This window comes from Tripterygium wilfordii, chromosome 20 (genome assembly GCF_013401445.1).
Source record: "Tripterygium wilfordii isolate XIE 37 chromosome 20, ASM1340144v1, whole genome shotgun sequence".
NCBI lineage: Eukaryota > Viridiplantae > Streptophyta > Magnoliopsida > Celastrales > Celastraceae > Tripterygium > Tripterygium wilfordii.
In genome coordinates this window covers 11,145,463-11,161,863 of record NC_052251.1, presented here as the reverse complement: position 1 = coordinate 11,161,863, position 16,401 = coordinate 11,145,463, and the positions used below count along the sequence as shown (strand labels likewise).

The following is a 16,401-nucleotide window of genomic DNA, read 5'->3' as shown; positions in this document are numbered from 1 at the left end:
CAAGTAAGCTCACTAGTTGTAGAAGCAATAGCTCTGTACTCAGATTCTGCTGAAGACTTGGATATAGTCTGTTGTTTCTTTGATTTCCAAGCAACCAAAGAATTACCAAGAAGAATAGAGTAACCACTAATTGATCTTCTAGTGTCTGAACAAGATGCCCAGCTAGCATCAGAATAGGCTTGAATAATATTTGATTGTTCTCTAGGAAAGAATAAGCCTTGACTTTTAGTTCCTTTGATGTATCTCAATATTCTCTGTGCTGCCAGCATGTGCTGATTTGTTGGAGCTTTCATGAATTGACTTAATGTGTTGATAGGAAAACATATGTCTGGTCTGGTGATTGTTAAATAAATAAGTCTCCCTATCAGCCTTCTATAGCTCATAGGATCTGACAAAACATCTCCTGTTGAGCCAGCCAACTTGCAGTTTGTATCCATTGGAGTATTGATCTCTTTACAGTCCCTGAAATTAGAATCAAGGAGAAGATCCAAAACATACTTGGTCTGACTTATAGTCATCCCTTTGTTAGTCCTGTGAACTTCTAAACCTAGAAAATACTTCAAAGGACCTAGATCTTTAACTTTAAAACAAGAGGCAATGTGTTTCTTAACTTGTTGTATAAGAGTAAGATCATTACCTCCTATGGCCATATCATCAACATACAATAGCAACAAAATCTTAGACATGCCTTTAATATAAATAAATAAAGAATAGTCACATTTAGATTGAATAAAACCAAAATCAAGAAGAACTTGCTTGCACTTTAAATTCCATTGTCTAGATGCTTGTTTTAAGCCATATAGAGACCTATTTAGCTTACAAACATATCCAGAATCTTGACACTCATAACCTGGAGGCATTTTCATATAAACAACCTCATCTAAATCTCCATTTAAGAAAGCATTATGGACATCTAGATGATGAACAACCCAATCATTACTACTTGCTATAGCTAAAAATAATCTAACTGTCACCATTTTCACCATAAGAGCAAAAGTGTCCTGATAATCAAATCCCTGCATTTGACTATAGCCTTGGGCAACTAATCTGGCCTTATACCTCTCTATGGTCCCATCTGGCTTGTATTTTATTTTATATATCCACTTTGATCCTATAGCTTTCCTATCTTTTGGCAAATTAACAAGAGTCCAAGTGTTGTTTTCATTTAGGGCAGTCATTTCTTTATTCATGGCTTCACACCATTGTGGTGATTTAGATGCCTCAATGTAATTTCTAGGTTCTGACTCAGTTGTAATAGCACCTAAAAAAACTATTTAATCCATTAATCTGAGTAAGACCAGCAGACTTGCTAATGACATTACATTCATAATCTCTAAGATAGGATGGAACTCTCCTTTCTCTTTTGTTTTGTTCAGCTTTCTGAATAATCTTACCAACAAATTTGGGTATCATATGGCTGTACTCTCCCCTAGATTACCTGTTAATGCATCTCTATGAGTAGGCATTGTCTCTTCTTGATTATTAGTTAACATATTTTTGCAAGGAAAGTCATTCTCATGAAATATAACATCTCTAGAAATAATCACATCATTTGTTTCTATATCCATCAATTTGTATCCTTTTATATCTGAAGGATATCCAAGAAAAATGCATATTTTGGCTTTGGGATCGAACTTTGATCCCTGATGCTTCAAAATCTTTGAAAAACATAAGCATCCAAACACCTTCAAATGATCATAATCAGGTTCTTTTCCATACAAAATTTGGTATGGACTTTTCTTGTCCAATACTCTTGATGGAAGTCTATTAATCAAATACACAGCTGTCAATACACAGTAACTCCAGTATATTTCATCTAATCCAGATTGTAATTTTAGAGCTCTTGCAATATTAAGAATATGTTGGTGTTTTCATTCTACAACACCATTTTGTTGTGGTGTGTAGGGACAATTTTTCTGTTGGATTATTCCTTCTTTCTTGTAAAAATCAACCATATTAAACTCAACCCCATTGTCAGACCTAATGACCTTAATTTTCTTATCAAATTGATTATTAACATAAGAGTTAAAACTCTCAATGTGATTTCTAACTTTAGACTTGTTTTTCATCAGCACTATCCAGGTTGCTCTAGTGTAGTCATCCACAAAGGTTAAAAAATATTTGAAACCATCAATAGATTCCACACCATTGGGACTCCAGATATCTAAATGCAAAAGATCAAATGGCTTGCAAGTCTTAGTTGTACTAATCTGAAAAGATTTTCTCTTAATCTTAGATAAACAACAAATGTCACATTCATTACATTTAGTAGATAAATCAAAAGACAACATTTCTGATATCCTTCTAGAAGGATGTCCTAATCTAAAATGCCACAAATCTTCCTTTCTTCCAAAAATCGCTGCAGCCCTTGATATTTTGCTTGGCTTTAATTCCTCTAACAGGTGATATAGACCTCTAAGCATGACTGCCAGTCCACTCCTCCTCAATGTGATTCTGTCCTGCATATCACATGAGTCATAGGAGTAAATCAGATCATATTTCTTATCCTCAGTAAACTTACTAGTAGATATGAGGTTAAGATTAAAATCCTTAACATACAAAACATTTCTAATAAGCAGATCATTTCCTAGTCTAATATCACCCATCCCACTGACTTTATATTTTTTACCATCAGGTAACATAACAAAGTTATCACATAGCTCTATATACTTAATAAAATGTTCTGTTTCACATACCACATGATCAGTAGCACCTGTGTCTAAAATCCAATCAGTTTTCAAAAAAGTTGTAGCACATACAGTAGACACAGAGATGTAATGTAAATTTGTACCTCTAACTGCAGATACTGAGGCATGATTGGAGTTCTCTGTTCCTCCTAGATTTGCCTTTAAAAATGCCATCAATTGTTGGCTAAGTTGACCTTCTGATAGTTGCATGACTTTAGAATTTGCAGTTGAGTCAACATGATTAACAGAATGACCCTTTTTGTCACCATAAACAGTAGCCTGCTTTTGCCTTTTGTTCTGTGCATCCTAGTCACTAGGAAAACCAACAAGTTTATAACATTTATCAATCGTATGATTTGTCTTTTTACAATACTTACAAAAGAGTTTCTCCTTGTCTGGATGAGCCCTTTTGGAAGATTTAAAATCTCTTGTGGTGTTCCCATTTGAATTCTCAACAACTTGCATAACTACTGACTCCTGAGAAGTAACTGTAGCTTGCTTCTTGTTGTTCATACCAGCTTTCATTTCCACTTGTCCTACTTGAGCAACAGCTTTGTCTATGTGAGGAAGTGGGTCAGAAAGGAGAATCTGGTTTGTAACATGTTCATAGTTATCGTCCAGTCCCATCAAAAACTGGATCAACTTTTCTTCATTTCTGTCTTCAACATTTTCCTTTCCAACATTGCAAGTGCAATTCCCACACTTGCATGTCCTACTTGGCTTGTACTGATGTAGCTCGTCCCAAATAGTTTTTATTTTTCCAAAATATTCATTCAAACTTGCCCCACTATGCTTGATGTTAGCTACAGAACGAGACAATTGAAAAATTCTGGCTGGGTTTGCAGCAGAATACCTATTCTTGAGACCCTTCCATAGATCTGCAGTTGTAAGAGCATCAGCTGTGCTTTCAGAAATTTCTTGTGACACGCAATTGGTAATCCACTTTCTCACAAGATTATCACAGAGTATCCAATCTTCATGAGTTGGATCATCTTCTGATGGAATCTGCAAGGATCCATCAACGAACCCTATCTTATTCCTCGCCCTAAGAGCTGTGCGGAAGCGATTACTCCAAAGGTGATAATTATCACCCGTGAGAGTCAATGCAATCAGGTTAGACGAGAAATCAGAATGGGACATATAGTAAGGGTTTCTGTAAGGATTTTGAGAGGCTTGATTAAGAGGTTGTGCCATACTGACTGTTTCTGAAAAAAAATTTCTCAGAAAGGGATTTGAAGAAATTGATTTGTCAGATCGGCGTTTGTAAACGATTCCAAAACGATTCATTCAACCTGCGTCCGATACCATGAAATCAAATGAAGAATCAGACAGAAAATTGTGCAAAGAGCTGGAAGCTTTTCATTGATACAAGAAAAATAGATTCCACCGAAAGTCATTCAAAGAATGAGGCAGCTAAAGAAGATAAAGGCTTCTTCAGATACAACGTCTATAAAGCCTAACGGCACTAAGACAAGACAACATAAGATACGACATCGTGCCAGAGTCTTTGAAATAAAGACTATTAACAGAGGCAAAACGACATCGTATCCCTACTGAAGATACAGACAAAATAGGCAATAATATCTCAGTCTCCTAACAAACACCCAAAGCATTTTGACGCTGCCTCGTCAACATCAACACGCGGCGATGCGAAAGCTCACTGCCTGGCTTCCCTGGCAGGAATGCTTTTGTTCTCTCAGTAAATTAGAATTAGGAAATAATAAAATGGAATCACTAATTCTGTTTCCAATCCAAATCCGTTTCATTTCCTGTTTAGATATTGATTATTAACTATTAATAAAATATAATTAGACTAATAGGTAGTATTTGGTAGCCCAAGTATGCAGGTGTGAAGTCAGGATTTGATATTAGGTGCTAGTTTCACTGATTTAAATCAATGAAATAATCATATGTTTGAGAGAATTCAATGAAATAGCTTTAAATCAATGAAATGGTTAACTCTATTTATTTAAATTAATGAAATAATCATAGATGTGCAAAATTCAATAGAATACCTAATTCCATTGATTTAAATCAATCGCATAAATTATATACATGAGCAACTCGAAGGAATAGTTAATTCAACTGATTTAAATCAAGACACGAGATACCTTTATTCTATTGATTTAAATTAATGTAACAATAACGACAAAATATAATATTTGATCCCTCAATTATATCTTTAGGTTCACTTTATTCTTTAAATTTTTTTCTCTTAACTTCTTCCTTTAATTATTAAAATGTATCTATTTCGTCATTCAAATGAGAGAGTAGCCGGAAAAATCCAACGTGACATCTATTTGGTATATCGGAGTAATCCTAGTTGGTAAACTTTAACAAACGAGAACGATATTATCTCTAAACTATTAATGTCTAACACTTTTAGTGCTTAAACTATGGAACAAAATAGTTTGGGGATTTTGAAGAGTTAGATATTTTGGGAATTTTATGAGATGACGGGTGTAAAATTTAAGCCTAATGGGATGACAAGTGTAAAAAGTAAGCCAATTTGGATGTTACGTATGATTTTTCTGATGTCGGAATCATTTGACTATTTGAGGGATGAACGGGGTATATTTGAATAGTTGAAGGATGATTTTAAGAGGAAAAAATTTTAAGGATAAAAATGAAATAAAGGGTATAGTTGAGGACCAAATATATATTTTTGTCCAATAATAACCCGCGCTTGGGTTATATTCGCGAATTGATCCACTGAAGCAAGCAGAGGAAACGCAAGTGGGGTTCTATAACCTCTGAAGATTGTATCAAAGATGATGCTCGATTCAGTTGACGACATTATGAGCAAAGCCCGTTGATCTAGAAACGCCGGTTTCAATTCAGCGTTTATCATCTAAATCCCGAATTGAGAAATGTTGATGTCGTGGGTGAGCGTGTTTATCGGCGGGTTTCTTGTTGGGGCACTTACCCTTGCTGCCCTTGAAGGCCTTGGACTAATGCTGGTCTTGAAGCAACTCAATCGCAAGAACACGAAACAAGAGGCCGAAAAGTTGTCGAGTTCTAATCAACAGGGTCCGGATCCTCGACAATCCCCGGAGTCCTCTTATAGCAAGGAGGTATCTCAAACTATATTTCTATCATCTAGGCTCCCAGTTTTTATTTACTATAGTAATCAATTCAATTAAGGTTTTAGTTCCTTCATTTGCGTAAACTGTTTGAAAGATAAGATATTGTTGGTATGATCATTTTCGGTTTGCTTGAGAAGGAGGTTTTGAGGAGGTGATGGGGATAAAGTGAGGTTTTGGAGGTGTAATTAGTAAGAAAACGTTAAATACTTATTGTTCCTACTCTTGCATAAGGTTTTATATGTAACCCACCACACACCTCACATCCTTTCTCCCAAACAAAGGGTTTAGCACCAAATGGAGGCTTCTTTGTCGCCTTAGCCTAGTCAATCATGCCCTTTCTTGGGAATTGGGATCTCAGCTGTGGTTCAAGCATTTATAGTTTAGGACTGGATGTTCTAATAGTCTCTACTGGATGCTTTTTTTGGTTGAGGATATTTGTAGACATGCACTGAATGTATAAAAAAATGCATTTCATTGGATTAGTCAATATCCTGCATTCTTTAATTTTATTACTGTGACTTCCTTCTCTACTTTAGCATATTCTTTTTAGGAGAATTAATCACAGGTTATAATTATATCTTTCTATCAACACAATGCAATTTCAGGTGTTGATAGAAAGATATAATTATAACCTGTAATTATAACCTTTTGTTCACGTCTTATGCCGCAGCAATTTTCAAGATCTTAAAAGGACTATGATTCTTACTAGTGTTTAACAGGCTTGTGTAATTGAATGTGTCTTCAGGGAGTAGTCTGGGTTCTCGAATCAGATAAAGTTGCTAAAATTTGGCTTTTGGAGAAGGTACCCAGAGACCAAAAGAGGAAAAGGGAGTATGTTGAGGTCTCACCCACTCGAAAGTATGCAAAAATCAAGAACTGTTCACTGATTTTGAAAGGATTCGATGGTTCCCAGACTGCTATTTCACTAAAAGGTTGCTTAGTAGAAGCTGTTTCAGCTACAAATCTATCTTCAAGAAAATGGTAATGTGGTCTTTGCCACGTTCTGTCTTCAGCTTCATGTGTATTCTTGGTTTCGGCTTAGTTTTAAAACAAAAAGGGGATGATGCAATTTACTTAATCTTTCATAAATCTATGGATCTTAAAATTATCGCTTAAGTTGATGCTAGTGTACAAATTCTTCACAGACCTTATACTCCCCCCCCCCCCCGGGTGTCTTTTCGGTCTCTAGTGCTCTATCAAACCCGTCTAGTTCCTAAACCGTAAAGTGGACATATTGAGATGAATTTCTGTGTTGCGTAGAACATAATTTTTGGCACGCACTTACTTCAAGCATTCTCAGTTTTTAGTTTTTCTCTAGGTTTGAAAATTTGTCTGGTGGGACTTTGGCTGCAATCTGCTTTGTTGTTGCCCTACAAAGAACAGGATTTTTTCTCGTAATTCTCTTCCCTTTTCTGCCCAGATATATGCTTTAGTCAGTAAATGGGATATATAATTTATTATAGAGTTGTAGTCTACCATAAACTCAAATAGAAATGGCTCTTTCTATTTATTTTTCGTGCCTGATGAATTTATATAGAAATATTTATGTATTTGGAAGCAATCTTCATACCTGGTTCAACAAATGAATCCACGGGTTAGATTCACTTGCATGATGGTAGATATATGAACTAGTGCATCACACTTTACCTGGGCCATACCATTTGTGATATTTGGGTTGACTGTATTAGCTTGTACAGATAATGTGATTCTTCGTCAGGTCTACTTAAGCAGGAGACAATTAGAAAGATTTCAAAACTAGATTACATTCTAAAAATATTTGATTGGTCTCAAGTATATTATATCTAGAGTATTTTTAGAGTCCTTTAGTATTCGGAGTTGAATTTCTGTTTAAGTTTAATTATTGACCTTTGGTACTTACGGGGCATTTAGTTCATAATTGTGTGAGGTGAGTATGAGATGTGGCAGAGATGAATGCGAAGCAAGTGTGAGATGAGTATGGGGTGAGCATGGCCATGTTTGGTATAAAATAAAGAGTGAGCATGACTGTGAGAATGTTAATAGTACAATTTCCATATTACCCTTTTTTCTTTTTAGAAAATAAAACAATATTTTATAACTAGTGTAAAGAGTCTTTTACTCATCAAAACTCATTCTTTCTCCTTGGTGAGAATAGTCATTCTCACCAAGAATAGAGGGTGGAATGAGTTTGGGATTCCACCCTCCAAAACTCAAACAAACAAGAGAATATACTAATTCCACCCTCATTCCCCCCCCCCCCTCAAAACACCAACCAAATGCCCCGTTAGGAGTTAGAAGTATGGTTTCTATTTTAGTTTTTCATTATCGTTATTGAGTGTTAGGAATCCTTATTTTATTTAAAGTAGAGATTCTCTATATAAAGAAGCCTTGTACTAACAAACAATGACAATTAGATGTTGTGCACTTGTGCTGCAATTCTATTTACCATAGGTTGTGTAAATACATGAGGCAAGTTCTTATCTCATAGAATGTTGGACTATCCTCTTTAAGTTTGCCCTTCATAATTTTGTTTCCTTCCTTTTACTTTCTTTCCTATATGTGGGAAACCTTCCTAGTTTTGCATTTTTTTCCTCTACCCCATTCTTTTTCACACAAGAAAAGAGAAAAACTAAAGTCTATCCCTTTCCTTTTTTCTTCTTCTACATTTGCTCTCTTTACTTTCATTCTTTAATTTATTGGGCTAAAGTTTTTTTTTATTATATAACTCATGAATTTTCTTTAAGTTTAACTTTCTCTTTCCTAATATATGAAAAAAAAATGAATTTCTGTGTTCTGACGCAAATAGGTTTTATAGGGCCAAAAGATTCCCCATAAAGGTGGAAAACAGGACTGAAGCAATATATAATGGAAGTAAAATATTTTATGTTTATCTCGAGACATCCTGGGAGAAGGAGTCATGGTGTAAGGCCCTTCGCCTTGCTTCATGTGATAACAAAGAAAGAATTATTTGGTTCACCAAATGGCACAAGGAGTTCAACAGTTACCTGGCGTTCTTAAAAGCAGCTAACTTACCATTTAGGAGACTGGCAGTGGGGCTAAATGGCGAGTCCTTGGATCATGAAAATAGGCTTGATGGCTCGTCATCAAAGGTGCGCCTATTTTTGAAAAGGCTTGCCAGAAGGGCATCAAAGAGTGGTGTAGAAAATAAAGGGACAAGGATTTCGTCGTATGGCCGCGAAGAGAGAAAGACTAGTGAGAAGTTTTGTCTAATGCAAGATTCATTCTTGGCTACTACCTCCACAAAGAGTGGTCCTACTATGAAGACACCCAAAAGTTCTTCCGCACAGGAAAGTACAGAATTCTCATCATCAACCTTTCCTCACTCAGGAAGCCAAGGCAACCTTTCTTCAATTTCTGATGCAGAAACTGATGACAAGAATTTTGATGAGGGTACACTTTGTTTAAATTTGTTGATTTCTAGGCTCTTTTTCGATGCCAAAAGCTGTTTGGAGGTGAAAAGTTCCTTGAAAGCACGTATTCAGGTTTACAATCTCTCAAATTAGATTCAGTTGTGTGGATTTGTGTGAGTGATTGCTTTTCTTTTTGTTTCTGCGAGGCACTATTGTGAGGATATCAATCAATTTTGTTCTACTAAGAAATGGCTAAACGTTGTCTTATTTATTGCTATCACATGTGCTTCAACTTACAATTCATCTGGACAAGCCAGAGTAAGACATGTTGCCGCCTTAAAATTTGGGATGTGGTGATTGACGAGAATAGTTTTTAAGAGGCTAGAAGAGAGGTATCTTAATAAAAAAAGGTGTAATGTGTGAGGGTGAGAAAATGATTTACTTTATTGTTTACTATGTGTTTCCCTGAGCAAAGTTTTTATGAACTTGTGATTTTTTTTCTAGATACTGATGCGATTTAGTTACCTTTTTTACTTGGTTTGACAGAGGACATTGTCTAATATGAGGACCCCCGGTTACATAGGTGAAGTTGTATGTACTGATATAGATCCTGGGAATCTCCCACCTTATATCCATGGTATGAGAGTTTGTCCTACTGACATGAATGAGGCATGGGCTTTAGAAGTTGATATTGAATACTCTGGTGGGGCAATATTAGATGTTGAAACAAGAGTTGAAGTTTGTGAGCTAGATCTCCAGAAAGGTGTAGTAGATTCAAATTCAGAATCAAGCTCCATTAATGTCTCTCCTGACCTTCTTGAAGGTTTTGAGCGGTTGGGGAAGCAGTTGAATCTTTCTGAAGGGACCATTGATGCAGAAGAGCGCAAGAATGAAGTGGATACTAGTTTCGGTATGTAAACTTGTGTGAAAGCTAACTGGTTTAGATTTTGCTGCATGTTTCCTAATCATTATGAAATATAGAATTGTGATGCATATGCTACAAACCAAGAAATCTTTCATATAGACTTCAAAAGTTTTCTTTAGACTACCTGATCAAACAGAAAGGTTGTCAACTTTGTTGAGTTATTTTAAATTTTTATTTATTTATGCTCTTGTAGTTGTTGTTGGTGGTAGTAGTAATGGAGGAGGGTTATATATACCATATATGCTATCAATATTTTCAAATTATGTGCCTTTTAAAAAAATTTCCTACTCAAAATACTCTCTCCATATTTTCATGGGTCATATTTTACCCATATTTTTATGGGCCAATTTAGTAGGTCTAGACTGTGCTCATGCATATAATTATATTACAACTATGACTGATAGACTTTAGGACCCAACATGCACTTTTAGTGGGGTGGACCAGATTGTGCAATTAATCTGGCTGATAATTAGGCAAAATTAGATCACACTTTCTGAATTATATTGGAAATTATTGCATAAAGAAGGTCAAAGAATTATTATATGACTGAGAGATTGATTCGTGTAGTGTTAACTCTTTCTGTTTCCACAACAACTACAGAATGACCATTTTGAACTAGGAGCATATTAAAACAACACTTTGGAACAAAAAAAAAATCAGTAAATAGTCCTAAAATTTTTTTCCGGGGGGCAGGACCCTCCACAATTTTTTTTGCCCCCCTTTGTCTAAAATCCTGGCACGCCCCTGCGCAGGATGGATTTAGAGTTATCTGTCCGCAGTTTATTTTATGTGATGTAGCACGTGAAGAAGGCATTAAAGCAGACGATGGATGCATTTCATGTCCTACCTTGCTGGAAAAACAATGGCTGAAAGCAAATATAGGTTTTGTTCGGATTCTTGGTGTGAAAGGCTAGGAAAGAATATGTATATTAGGAGGTAATCTGAATTCTGAATTGTTTGCCTCCACCAGAGTGAACAATTTGTTGTCAGTATCTGAAAAACTAAGATTCCTTGGAAAGAGACCAGCATTTCAAGACCATATTGTGCCCTTCTGTAGATAAAGTGATTCAAGTGCATGGTCTCAGCAATCAGAAATTCAGCATCAATTCTACCTTGTAGTTTTGAATCTGCTCCTGAGTAATTCTCCATTTGTTAAGCAAGAAGGGCTGTTTGCTTTGATAGCAAATTGATGCAGGACAGATTTAGAATAGTTATCCTACAAGTATTTTTTTTGGGTGATTACGGTTGAGAGAAGATTTTGAAGCAAAACGGTGGCTGCTACTCGAAGTTCCTGGTTTCTGGAAAAACAGAGGCAGAAGGTAATGGAAGGGAACAATACAATATAGAGGAAAGTTTGAAGGTAAAAGATACAGAGAGAACAGATTAGGGGTACTGTTCTAGAGCCTTGAGATTGTTCCTGAGTTCATTTTATTGGTAATGAGAATATAGAAAAGTGAAGAAAGAAGAAAATCCTAGGCAAGCATGCCTCTAAAGTCTAGATAGCCAAATGAGCACATTTGAATTTCTTATTTTGCATGAGTTAGGTAAGTTCAACGCGTGATGCTCAAGAAGTGAAAATGTTTTCAAACTTCTGGAGTTTCGTCTATAACATAAATTGCAATCCTTCGGAGGCTGATAAATTATGCTGGAGAGCTACAAGTAATAATGTTTTCTCAGTGAGCTCTTTTTATATGGAGCTTATAAAGGATAAGTTGTACCTTGGTAACTCGTAGTTCCCGTGGCATTGGATATGGAAATCCAAGGCTCCTCCTAAGGTGGCTTTTTCTGCTGGGAAGTTGTTTGGGGCAAAATCCTAACTGTGGACAATTTGCGGAAGAGGGGTTACTTACTGTATGGTGAATGGATGTTGCCTCTGTATGGCTGACTTGGAGTCTTGATCATCTGCTCTTACATTGCTCTTGGTCCACAAAGGTGTGGGCAAATGTGCTGACCATGCTTGGCATTAGATGGGTTACAAATGCTTCAGCGGACAAGGAGCTACTGGCTTGGAAATCTATTGGCGAAGGAAAACATCACAGAAGCTTCTCTCAACTTATTCCAATGTTTGTAATGTGGATGTTATGGATTGAAAGGAATCACAGAATTTTTAACGCCAATGAGTCCTCCTTAGAAGTCTTCTTAGAAAAATGGTTGGAGTGCCTAAAGTTGAGTTCACCATTATTAGGGAATGTTTTTGATTTTTTGAACTTATGTAGTATGGAGTTTTTAGGCCTGCGTTCCTTCTTGTGTTCTTTTGGGTTGCACCCCCTTGGTGCTTGAATAAAAATTTTTCAGTCAAAAAAAGAAAAGAAAAGAAGATTTGGTCCAGTGGTAGCTACTCCTTAGGATTTCATTGATGTCGAAGGTTCGAAACTTCCGTCACGCTAAAAAAAACTAATAATAAAATCAATATTATTCACATAAAAAATGTAAGATCAATTGAATTATAATTAATAAGAATTGTGGCTTAGAGTTTGTTAATTTCCTATGTGTTTTGTAAAATGGAGGAATGGATGTATTCAAATCAGGTTTGCCAGCCTGCTGCGTCCTCTTCTTGCTAGGTTAGAGGATATCATGCATTACTTTTTGATAATTTGGTGACTAAAATTGTGATTGCATATTGTTTCAACAAGTGTCATTTAAGGGACTCTTATTTTGACCACCTTTTTTGTCTCACAGACAGTGTACTATCATCAACTTGTGGATCCAGGTGGAAGTCTATTCTTAACTCTGTTGCCAAACAGGTTTCACAGGTTTGTAATCGGTTTTCTGTATGTATAATGTATTTCTATTCGTATACATAGGTCATATGTTTTTATAATGCGCATTTGTGTGATAAATCATAAATGTAAGGGAAACTCAATGTAAAAACCCATTGATTCAAGGAGATCTCTATCATATTAATGTGTCCTTGGTTTTTGTATCTTTGTTGCAAAGACCTTTTTTCTTTGCAATTTGATGTTTCTCAATGCACTATCTTACATAAAACACCATTCTTCTTGGTTTGAAGTAGTTATTTCCAGTCATAGGCGCTCAGCCGCTCACTTATTTTTCTTTGGATAAACTACTTTCATCATTCATCAATGATTCAATCGAAATCTTGACTACACTTGGAGAGGTTCCCTATCATTGAAAAAAACATTATTTCAGTAACAGAAGTTTGAAAAAAAAAACCCAACTTCTACCTTCTTCAAGCTTGTATTCTTTTGCATTATGACATCGTGTGGTAAAAACCGACCGGTCATCGACCTAAAAAATTTTCCGGTTCATGGTTCACTGCGTGATCGACTTGGCTGCCTTTTGTGATATCGAGGATTCCTTTTTTCGTGATACGCTCTTTTTGTCTCTGTTCGATAAGAATACTTTTTCCATACTTTGTTTTGTCCCCCTTGAAATATTAAAATTTGTTTTTAATATGTTACTATACAGGTGAATATGTGACCTAGTGGTAAAGTTACAGAGGTGCAACCTAGAGGTCGCATGTTCAATTTCTATTTCTAGAAACGGTATCTCCTTATATTCGGGTGGTGTTTACCTTTGACCTATGTTACTATTAGAATATGTATACATTATGTGAAATGCCCCAACCCAACAAGTTAACTTATTGGATTGAATGGCAAAGTAACTGATCTTAACGTGGTATCGAAGCAAGAGGTCTTGGGTTCAAAGTTCAAACCTTAACTTCCACAATTTAAAACCTCCATTTGTTGTTGTCCTAAGTGTGGGCCTTTGTGTGTGTGTTGTTGCCTCAACTGAGGACCTTGTGTGAGAGTAGCCCTAGTGTTGAGCCTCGTTTGTTGTGTGCACGTGTTGGGCAGTCAGATTGCAATCCACACGTGAGGAGGAGTGTTAGAATATGTATAATTGATGGGAAATGCCCTAATCCAACAACTTAACTTATTGAAAGATGCCGAACCTAGTTGGTACTAGGTGGCACTTAAATCATGTTGCTGTTAGTATTCACGAGTGAGGATTCAGTATCGAATTATGTGGCCAAATCAACTCTGAAAAAAGTTCATTTTTGGAAATATTTTCCATATTGTGCAAATAAATGTTTGTCATTTTGCTAACACCATATGACACCAGAGAACTTGAGAGAACCAGAGATAGAACTCTACCTTATGTTGTACGGCCTTCCTTTTGTGTGTTAAGATAGGACGTATATCCTCTCATTTTGTGCTTGGTTTGACACTCTATTTCCTTGCAATTGGCTCTTGTTCTTTTAGTCTTAAATCCATAGGGCACAATATTTCCATATATATGCTGCACCTTTTCTTCGTAGAATCTATTATGTATTTCTCCAAGTAATATGTTGAGAGGAATATATGTTTTCAGAATCTTGAACATGTTACTAGTGCAAAAGGTGGATCTTCTATTGTTTCTGTTATTGTTATTTACTACACTTTACAAAAGCTGCTTTAGGAGTTTTAAGATGTATAGTTACAAGCAAATGGTCTCTTGTCCTTCAACTTTTTTATTTTCCTTTTGATCCAAAGGTACCTCTTTCTTTGTCTATTCAAGTTGCATCTCTTCGAGGAACTATACGAATATATATAAAGCCCCCTCCCTCTGGTCAGTTATGGTTTGGTTTCACATCCATGCCTGATATAGAGCTTGACCTGGAGTCATCTGTTGGGGAGCACAAGATTACTAGTGGACAAGTTGCTTCTTTCCTGATTAACAAGTTTAAGGTAAGGAATTTAAGTTTCTTACATACTTTTGTTAGATCCGTTTAACTTTTCACGCATTGCTTGAAACTAAAGTACTTAGACTCATATTTACAGGTAGTGATATCTAATTTTATATTTTTATTGCCAGATACTGACGTTGCTCATGATTCTGTCAATTCGTTTGACCTTTTGTTGTATTCTCCATTTCTCCTTCTATATCAATGACAAAATAATTTTTTTTTGTCTAAAACTATTATACATCTTTAAATGTCGACATTTTTGGGGCGGGGGGGATTCATGCTTATCCCCTCAATCCCAAATTGTCTCTCTTTTTTCTGACGTGTATTCTTGCATCCAAGATCGCCTATTTTTTCTTGGTTTACGAACTCAAAATCGTTGTTTGCGTCCACGATTGCTGCATCCCTCAAAATTTTGAATTGGATCAAGTTCATTCAATGCCCCCTGCCCTGTGACTCTCAGTACTTATCCTTTTTGGAATAATGATTTTGCATTAATAAATTAACTTAACTTATATATTATCTTTGTTAGACCTGGAATTGAGAAAATGCGTAAGGAGCTTTAGCCGATTCATGTTTTCACTTATGCAGGCAGCCATTCAGGAGACTATGGTGCTTCCTCACTGTGAAAATTTGTCCATTCCCTGGATGTTAGCAGAAATGGACGACTGGGTCCCTCGGAAAGCTGCTCCATTTATGTGGCTTAATCAAGAAGCTGTTAGTGATCATACAGCGCATGAAGCTTTCAGCTCTTTGCAACCTGTTGAATCAGAAACCAAGAACGAAACTAGTAGGGGAACCTCCACTGATCACGGTGAAAGCAAGCTTAAAAAAGAAAAGAACGTTGACTGCCTTCAACAACCAACAATTGATTCCTCAAATGCGTCAGGCTCCTCATTGAGTTCTAGAAAAGGAGACAGCAAGTTTTTGCAACTGAAAACACCTTTGTTTGTTGGTGATAAAACGGAAGAAATGTGCGAGGAGAACATAGGGGAAACATCATCAGAGAATCAGGATTACATCATTGAAGAAGATGATTTGAGGCCAAAGAAAATTGGAAGAAAAGCAAGGATGCTTGATCTGGGGAAGAAGATGGGTGAGAAACTTGGGGAGAAGAGGCGTCACTTAGAAGAGAAGAGTAGAAATATTGTCGAGAAGATGCGAGGGCCATAAAACTCTCGGGAGAACTTTTCAACTAGCTGCAATTCATGGAGTTGCTGACTGCACCATACTTTGCTAGTATAGAACTGCAACCCATGGATTTTGGCATTGATACTGTTTTATAGGCGCAAAAATTACTTTGAATATGTTTATTGTCATTCAGGTCTCTTCAGTTCAGTATGCAAGGGGAAAGCGTCTCACGGGGCGTTCTGGCCCTGCTCATTTAGCCAGTATGCGAAAATTTACGGAGTTACCAGAAGTGGGAAATTTACAGAGTTTACAGAAGCAATTTTCCACTCTATCGCTCCCCCTCTTTCTTGTCGCACAATTTCGATACATCTTTTTTCCACAGCCAATGCACTTAAAATCCTAGAAGTTTTAATGAAAATCCTATTCTTGAAATTGTGATTAACCCTTAAATCTAATAGTGAAAGGCTGAAAGCTCGAAGGGCATGCGTTAACATCCTGCTTGGTTATTTTAATGCCACATAGATTTGGGGGATTT

The 16,401-nt window shown here is 36.3% G+C and overlaps 1 protein-coding gene across 1 annotated transcript; it reads left to right on the top strand.

Annotated features, from left to right (window-relative positions):
- The first annotated feature begins 5,391 nt into the window (after positions 1-5,391).
- Positions 5,392-16,181, top strand: LOC119987175. Its single transcript, XM_038831982.1, has 7 exons — positions 5,392-5,761; positions 6,519-6,754; positions 8,568-9,255; positions 9,670-10,033; positions 12,728-12,801; positions 14,545-14,739; positions 15,327-16,181. Exons 1-7 carry the CDS (start codon positions 5,558-5,560, stop codon positions 15,906-15,908), a joined length of 2,343 nt encoding a protein of 780 aa, XP_038687910.1. The 5' UTR covers positions 5,392-5,557; the 3' UTR covers positions 15,909-16,181.
- Positions 16,182-16,401: the final 220 nt, after the last annotated feature.

What these genes read in the sequence shown, in the direction of transcription:
- LOC119987175 (XM_038831982.1), top strand. Translation starts at nt 5,558, where the DNA reads ATGTTGATGTCGTGGGTGAGCGTGTTTATCGGCGGGTTTCTTGTTGGG. An exon ending in CCTTGAAAGCACGTATTCAG is followed by an intron (nt 9,256 to 9,669) that starts GTTTACAATCTC and finishes TTGGTTTGACAG; the next exon opens with AGGACATTGTCTAATATGAG. An exon ending in TGAAGTGGATACTAGTTTCG is followed by an intron (nt 10,034 to 12,727) that starts GTATGTAAACTT and finishes TTTGTCTCACAG; the next exon opens with ACAGTGTACTATCATCAACT.